General features: G+C 35.4%; 1 protein-coding gene across 2 annotated transcripts in view; it reads left to right on the top strand.

Moving 5' to 3' along the window:
• The window catches only part of CNTNAP4 (contactin associated protein family member 4), a 286,975-nt gene extending 281,511 nt beyond the window's left edge, over positions 1–5,464 (top strand). For both annotated transcript variants that reach the window (XM_032284501.1, XM_032284502.1), the window contains one exon: positions 3,216–5,464. In XM_032284501.1, the coding sequence (XP_032140392.1) occupies positions 3,216–3,409 (194 nt within the window). In that variant the 3' untranslated portion in view covers positions 3,410–5,464. The remainder of the gene's footprint in view (positions 1–3,215) is intronic.
• The last annotated feature ends 3,729 nt before the right edge of the window (positions 5,465–9,193 follow it).

Genomic DNA, 9,193 nt, shown 5'->3' on the forward strand with positions numbered 1-9,193 from the left:
TTCCTTTCCTATTTCTCAAATTAACAATATGCAAATTAAAGATATAAAAAATAGGATTCCCATTTAATCGCCTAACATGAAAAACAAAAAACACCCCAAACTAACAAACAACAAAAAACTTTATTTGAAAAGTAGTTAATAATTGGATGTCTAAAAGAAATACATTATATAGTAAAAGCTCACTTAACTCTACAGTATTTACAATGTGCCAAGAGTTTAAGCTAGAATTTCTGGTCAAACAAATTGTCTCAGTCTTATAATATTGCCTTTTCTAGACATTCAACCAGGATAGATTCAAGCAAATACAGACAGAGAGATAGACATAAATATAGAGTGGTGTATAGCCATCAAGCCAATGCTAGAACAAAATATTTAATCTTTAGACTATTGTTGTTTTGCTCAGACATCATTGGCAAGATTTACAGAGTTAAACAAGAAGTGTGTTGATACCTCATTATAATGTTATTCTAGAATAGAAACAAGTTACAGTTCATCTGTGAAATTCTCACTTAGCTCAAATTCACATGGCAGAGACAGACACTGTGGAAGATTTGTAGTTCAGGGGCTTACCAGGGTCCATGAAACTAGTGATGTCTGGTTTTGAAAATTTCAGAGACTAAACTTCGGAAGCAAACAGTCTGCTAATGGCCCTGTAACTTCTGAAGACCTTGTCTGGGCCATACACAGTTTATCTGCTAAATCATAGTGTATCATCCTCCAGTATGTCAGGCAATTTGGTAGAACTGTGGTAGAATTCTTTGTTCATTGTCTAGTTACTCATTAATTGCACCCACTATGTAATAATAATTAATCCATCCAAGGATCTTCCAAATTGGCAAATCCCCCTGTGTTCTACTTCTTAGATTATTTTTTTTTTCACTTACAAAATGAATAGTATGAGATTATTAATTTAAAAATACATTTAAAAGTGATGACCCAGATGTGGTAGAGGGTTTCTGGCCAGGCTACCCAGATACAAATAGACAGATTTAGCCACAGAGAAAGCTATATATACACATCTTCATAAAAACACATTCACATAGTGCTTTAGATGCAGCATCATCGAGGCTGGCCACATTTTATTCATAATAACTATTTTTTATTTTTATATTTTTGGTATAACATGTGTGATCAAAGTTTTTCTTGAGCACAACAAATCCTGGCATAGCACTTTCCCCAAATTAAGTGGTAAATTACATACATGGAACAAACACGTTCCAGAGACCATCCATGATTTTGACTATCTAGATATTCTTTCTAGACCAAAGTAATGTCCGTTTTATAATTGCAGTTGTCTGCTGTCTATATCACATTTCAGAAGTTTTCACATTGAAGTTGTTCAGAATTTTTCTCTTCAAGCCAGAGGCCTATAACTAGCCCTTAGAAATATTTATAGCAATTCAACTGATTATTTTTCTAAAATGAGAGGCAAAATATGTAACAAGAAATATTCTGATTAAAGTTATTCATTAATTAACATGACTAATAATAACAAAAGCAAACATATTAATGAATTCTTTAGATTTAATGTACAGAATTTGGTCACCACATTTATATTAATCAGCAAGGAATTGTTACCTTTCTCAGGTAAGGTTGACTTAGCCAAAAATTGGCTTGGCCATTGGACATGCTATAATTGGCCAGGGTGAAACTGCCTAGCAGATTATATACACAGGAATCTATTGTGATTAATAAAAACCTTCAAATCTTTGATTTCTTGCACTCTGTTACGGTTGTGTACATCTATTTTAGAATGGAGCCTTAGTTTTGCCATATGGGATTTGATTCACATTGCTATTTTCATAGTACCTAATTGTATCTAAATATAATGACATTAGTTTGTACCTCCACTGATCTTATCAGAAAATTCTTTAAGTTGTAGACAACTCTCACACTTTTGGTGACAGAAAGTAGTTTTCCAAATTCTCTTTTTTATTTGAAAGCTTGAATTTTATCATTCACAACATACGCTTTAATTGTTTTTCTTGAAGTGACACATTTACTTCATTCATTTTAGAGAAAATGCCCACCAAATACTCAAGTCTGAACAACCATAGTTTGTCTGTTAGTCATTCTTTCAAATAAAAATGATGTTACATGAAGCAAAAAGCAACTAATTCAATTCACAATTCAAAGGTTCACATAAGTACTTTTCCTGGAAACAATGATCATACTTCAGAGTGGACCAGAAGTACTTTATGTGTATTTCCCATTTTAACACACAAAATGTTAAAAACACTTGCAGCCAAGGGTCAAGATTTAATTACATGAATAATTTTTACAGCTTCCTTAAGGATATTCTTAAATAAATTAGGCTTTTTTTCTGTTTTTCCAACAAGCTTGGCAGTGTAATGTTTTCTACTTCATGAATTCAGTGACTACTATTATTGAGTTGTGTCCTTGCCTTAATTTGTGCTAAGTACCAGAAATTTTACCTAACCTTGTTTTTATACCAAATTGGGTTCAGTATTAAAATGGAAATGTCAACACAGTGAAAAAGACGTCTTAGAATTATCATAAAAATAGTTTTGAGCCCATGTGTGCTCTCAAAGTGTCCCAGGGACCATCATGGGTTTACAGATCATACTCAGAGGACTACTGACCTAATATAATGCCAACGTTGGTAACCACTGGCATAGTTAAGAATCGCATCACTTAGAATTTGTATTTACAACCAGAAGTGTTTTAAAAAATTCCTCATATAGAAATAATTTAAGCATATCTATTTATCTATGTTTTATTGGTCAGAATGATTTATTTACGTCACCCATTTCTGCTATTCAACAGTATAACAAATAATTGAATAACCACTTTATGAAAATTTTTACCTATTTAATCACAAAACACTTTAATCATCTTGTGATGTTGCTACTACTCTATATTTCAGAATAATTAAAACTAATATGAAGTGGCCACATGGTCCTAGAGACATGTAGGTAATAACTTGTGTTAAATATAAATGCACCAATAAATCCGATATGGTATGCCTTTAGAATAAATGTAGGTGAACCCGCAAGGCTGATAGAGCTCAGAAATAAACTCAATATACAACAGTACTTCTTGAACCAGAAATCCCTCAAGTTTTTATATTTTCAATTTGTATATAGTAGATGCTTAAGTGGAAAATAATATTATAATGATTTACTAAGCAATGATGTCAGCACAGTTTCTATTCGGACAAAAATTCTGACTTTATGTTTCTTTTCTCTCCCTAGGTCTGATAGCTGTTGTGATTTTTATCTTGCTTTGCATCACTGCCATAGCTGTTCGCATTTATCAGCAAAAAAGGTTATATAAAAGAAGTGAGGCAAAGAGGTCAGAGAATGTAGACAGTGCTGAGGCTGTTCTAAAAAGTGAGCTTAATATACAAAATGCAGTCAATGAAAATCAGAAAGAGTACTTCTTCTGATTGGCAGCTATGATTTAACACATAATTATGACAGTTTATTTTAATAGCCAGGGGCTCTCAGTGGACAAACAAATGCTCTTACACTGAATGTACAGGCAATGAGTTTGCAGCACTGCCATCTTGCCATGTCCAGTCTTGGGGTGGCTCCAGGAAGCCTCGTCCAGTAACGTATTTCTCATAGCATTCATTTTATGGAACAATAAATTAGATATTGCTGTTAATTTGCAACTGTTCTGGTTTGATCTAAAACAAGTTTAACCTGCTTAATGGCTACAGTTTTTACAAAACTGTAGCCTTGGTCTCTTAACCATGTAATACATAAGTTTTGTTAGAGGTAAAAATTAAATTTGGACTATAATGACCTTGCTTTATTTAAGAACATTTGCTGTGATTGCTTTTGTCTTCCCATGGTGTTATTCATAGACCTGGAAATGCTTCTCAGATCCTGTTTGGCCGGCGTTTGCATCTTCAGTGGCCACAAGCATAATAAAGCCCCTTTACCTTTCTCTGTATTATATTCAATACAATACATCAATAGTCTTGAAAAATGTTCTGTTGTCGTTGCTTTGTTGGTATTGCTCATTTTCTATTTGTCTCTTCTTAATAATGTTGAATACATTTGGTTTTGAGTGTCACACTTCAACTCTGAACATGGAAGTTGTATTTAACAAGACCCAGAAAGTGCAGTGATCATAGTATGTAATGTCTTTCCTTTTAAAAAAGTTTTCCAATTAATTTGCTACCATTGTTTGATGGTGACACTACTTGAGACCCTGAGTAATGTCAGTTTCCCAAAGAATGTAACATGTTTTCAACTAAACTTGTTGATATATTTAAAAAATTCTTAACACAGCAAAAAGTTATTTTTTAATTTACAACTGTAATACCTCAAATGAAATATACTTCTGATGATATTTTCCCCAAACCTTATGTCAGTTATTTATTGGTTTACGTTTCTGTTTTTCTAAAGTTTATCACAAAATTTGCCTTGATCTTCAATGATTATACTCCACGAATCATATATCACCAAAAAAAGAGGCAAATTGAAGTATTGAGTTCTGTTTCCCGATCTGAAATATGTACCCCTTTGGGGGTACATTTTGCTGTGCATAGACTTCCAGTGCATACTTTTTGAAATCTGAGCTGCAACCATCAGTGATCTACACAATCAGTAATTAAAGAATGCACACTCTACGGGGAGATAGCATCTTAAATGATCTGTACTGAATTTGTCGTTCTAGATACTTCTTATCTGAGATGATGGGGTTAATTTCTCAAAAATTATCAAGAATGAATACAACTTGCTGAATGGTACATTCTGGTCAGGGTGTATTATACAGTAGGAGATCAGAGAATGATCAATAATCTTGTGAAACTGTTACAATAATTGATCCTGAGACCATGCATACAAGGAACTATCTTTGAATTCCTTAAGCCAAATTATACATTAAAGGCACTCTATTATCCATGCTCATACCTTCAAGTGCCTCCCAAGTAAATATTGGATTTCTTAGTTTGTCTACACCAAAAGGATCTGGAAATATGTAAATTTAGCATTACTATTATCTTATTTTCTGTATCTTCCTTGTTAACTCTTATAAAACCTGCCTCTCTTTTCTCATATCATTATATCCAAATTGATGTTTCTGCAAATGTCTGACTAAATCTTGAGAACCTGAATTAATATAGCAGTTTAGGAAGGATCAAGGACCTATGTTGGTAAATGGTATGCTCTTTGTTTGAGTGGTAGACCTATGGTGACAAGCGAAGGATTTAACATAGAAATGATATTATTTATTTGATGCAAAACTGAATGCAAACATCATTATAGCTCTGAATCTTTTGCAAGTGTTATTTAATAGCGTTATTAACTTCATTGGTAGCTGGTCTCTAGAGAGGTTTATTGGTAAAGCCTCATAGTCCTCTGTGGTGTACACTGCAAGAGACTCAACATTATGGCATCAAAATGCATTGGCACATACTATTCCATGACTTTGATTTCCTGATTTGTAATCTCTTCTTTTATTATTAATAAAATGCATTTTTGAACTAAAATGCAAAACAGAAGTCAATCATTTCAAAGATATCTTTCAGTAGGTGCTTTTGACCTTCAGAATAACAGAGTCCCTCATTGAATTGAACAGCACTGACATTATTTAGTGCGAACACTTTTACAGATGAAAAGTCTAAGATGCAGTGATATCAATTGATGTTCCCAAGGGAAAACATATCAGTGTGTAAGTGCCGAAGTTGTGACTACAATGTCCTTTTTACTCCATGTGATATTGATCTTAGTGCTTCCAAGACCTGGAATTTTGGCAATTATTTAGTGGTGTAGAAAAATCTGAAGGATCTTGATATTCTCTTTGTCACCAATGATCTATAGTTCTATAACTTATCCATTATCTTTTCTAAATGAACATCAACCTTGCTTTGATAGGTCATTGCTGTTGATAGGTTTGGCTTTCTTTTAAAAATATTTGGTAGGTTTATGGCCCTTGACTGCAGGAGAGCCAATTATTATCGCTGAAGCACTTTTATATAGGCTTTGTGAAATCCACAATAAGAATTTGATGTCACTGAGGGAGTCATCAAATATTTTCCTCCTGATAGAAGGATAAATTAGACACATCCTAAGTCAATGCATGTTCAAGCAAATCATTTGATTTTCAAACTTATGTATCAACTAAATGATGAATAGACTAGATACCTTCAATATGTCCTGGTTGTCTTCCACTTTTCCAAAGCCTGGATGAGAGAGAGTGGTAACATGGAGGATAAAGTTTAGAAGCTGAATATCTTTGTGTTGGGGATGTGGGAGGGTGAACACATTTGTCTGTGCAAGAAATAAGAAGTGAAGATAGAACAAAGTAGTGTGAGTATAATGTGATTCAGAAAGCTGCAGCTTGGCTTGGAATATTTGCAAATAAAAATACAATGAGATGGAAAATAAATCTGACCCACAATTGCAATGGATTTTCCAGTGCAATCTTTAAAAAATCTGCTTTTCTATTTTAACATTGTGTTTAAATATTTATTAAAAATACATGCACATAGTTTAAAAATTAAACAGCTCAAGAATGCTTACCAAAAGAAAATAGCTCTCCATTGCCTGATCCCCTCCCCATTACTTATAACTCTTTTAACTTCTCTTTAACTCTCTCTATGTTTATAAATAACCTGCTGCTATAGTGTGGGTTCCCTGGGAAGCAAACTTTGAGACAGAGATTACCTTGGAAGAAGTCTTTTAGGGGCTACTGTAGAGATTAATGCCTGTCGAAGACAGGATAATGTGGGATGAGGCAGATGGAAAAGCAGACTGTGTGGTGGTCACAACAAGGGATCAGCCGACCCTGCTGACATGGCCCTTTAGTGATGTCCCAAATTAGGGTGGAGGAGATGGGAATTTATACTTCTGTATTGACCAGTGATTGAATGTTAACTGCTTCGTGAAGTGGGCATGAACTTGGACAAACGGCTCTTTTCAGCTTAGGTGGTTCCTGAAGTGGGAGGACAAACATGGCCAGCAGCTGGGAAGAATAAATTGCTGAGTCCTGAAATAGGCATCTCAGTGGCACAGTACAGCATCTCTGAGGTTTCCCCCTGTGCTAATCAAGATCCACCTGCTTCATATGAGTTCCGGGAGCGGCTCCTTCAGAACTCTAGTGAGCTTCATATCTTGGACAGGAGGGAGGAGTATGGAATAAATCATAGACCCTACCACTGCAGGTAGTCTCTTGGCTGTGACTTATACTCATCCTCTTCCTCCTCTACCATCCACACCTGGTTCTGATATCTCCAGCTGACGACACTACAAGGCTTTTGAACCCTTGTGTACAATGACCTTCTCAGGGTATATCTGCTGCACTTTGGCAGTTACCATTAAAATTGAACAAAGAAGTATCAACATGCAAATCACAATTCTCCCTTCCTCAGAGTGTAATGGCAGCTCCTTCACTTACTGTTGGTTAGACACAGTTACTCCTCATATAGTCTCTCAGAAAATCTTGAATTGGTGAAAGATCCACATTACAGCAAAGGATAAGAGGGAGTGGGCACACTGCCATGAAATATGCTGGTCCTCTCACATACCATTCCACCAGAGGGGCTCTGTAGACCCCTCAACAGGTAGTGGTAGCCGATGGCTTGCAGGTAGTAAAGGAAATCCATACCTGAAAAAAGTAATAATTATTTATTTTTGTTTTTTAAGTTTTTATTTTTACTTATTGTACTTTAAGTTCCAGGGTACATGTGCAGACATGCTGGTTTGTTACATAGGTGTACACGTGCCATGATGGTTTGCTGCATCCATCACCTCATCATCTACATTAGGTATTTCTCCTAAAGCTATCCCTCCCCAATCTCCTCACCTGCTGCTATCTTTCCCATAGCCCCTCACCCCCCAACAGGCCCCAGTGTGTGATGTTCCCCTCCCTGTGTCCATATGTTTTCATTGTTCAGCACCCACTTATGAGTGAGAACATGCAGTGTTTTGTTTTCTGTTCTTGTGATAGTTTGCTGAGAATGATGGTTTCCAGTTTCATCCATGTCCCTGCAAAGAACATGAACTCATCGTTTTTATAGCTGCATAGTATTCCGTGGTGTGTATGTACCACATTTTCTTTATCCAGTCTATCATTGATGGGCACTTGGGTTGGTTCCAAGTCTTTGCTATTGTAAACAGCGCCCCAATGAACATACGTGAGCATGTGTCTTTACAATAGAACGACTTATAATCCTTTGGCTATATACTCAATAATGGGATTGCTGGGCCAAATGGTATTTCTATTTTTAGATCCTTGAGGAATCACCACACTGTCTTCCACAATGGTTGAACTAATTTACACTCCCACCAACAGTGTAAAAGTGTTCCTATTTTTCCGTATCCTCTCCAGCATCTGTTGTCTCCTGATTTTTAATAATTGCCATTCTAACTGGTGTAAGATAGTATCTCAATGTGGTTTTGATTTGCATTTCTCTAATGACCAGAGATGATGAGCTTTTTTTCATATGTTTGTTAGCTTCATAAATGTCTTCTTTTGAGAAGTCTGTTCATATCATTCACCTACTTTTTGATGGGTTCATTTGTTTTTTTGTTGTAAATTTGTTTAAGTTCTTTGTAGATTCTGGATATTAGCCGTTTGTCAGATAGGCAGATTGTAGAATTTTTTTCCAGATCTGTTGGTTGCCAGTTCACTCTTATGATAGTTTTCTTTGCTGTGCAAAAGCTCTTAAGTTTAATTAGATCCCATTTGTCTATGTTGGCTTTTGTTGCCATTGCTTTTGGTGTTTTAGTCATGAAATCCTTGCCCTTGCCTATGTCCTTAATGGTATTGCCTAGGTTTTTTTCTAGGGGTTTTATAGTGTTAGGTCTTATGTTTAAATGTTGAATCCATCTGGAGTTAATTTTTTTGTGTAAGGTATAAGGAAGGGATCCAGTTTCAGCTTTCTGCTTATGGCTAGCCAGTTTTCCCAACATCATTTATTAAACAGGGGATCCTTTCCCCATTACTTGTTTTGGTAAGGTTTGTAGCCTTGTAGCATAGTTTGAAGTCAGGTAGTGTGATGCCTCCAGCTTTGTTTTTTTTTTTCTTAGGATTGTCTTGCCTATGCAGTCTCTTTTTTGGTTCCATATGAAGTTTAAGGTGTTTTTTTTCCAATTCTGTGAAGCAAGTCAATGATAGTTTGATGGGGATAGCATTGAATCTATAAATTACTTTAGACAGTATAGCCATTTTCACAATATTGATTCTTCCTAACCATGAGCATGGAATGTTTTTCCAT

Source organism: Sapajus apella, unplaced genomic scaffold (assembly GCF_009761245.1).
Source record: "Sapajus apella isolate SASKATOON/1434 unplaced genomic scaffold, GSC_monkey_1.0 scaffold15, whole genome shotgun sequence".
Classification (NCBI taxonomy): Eukaryota; Metazoa; Chordata; class Mammalia; order Primates; family Cebidae; genus Sapajus; species Sapajus apella.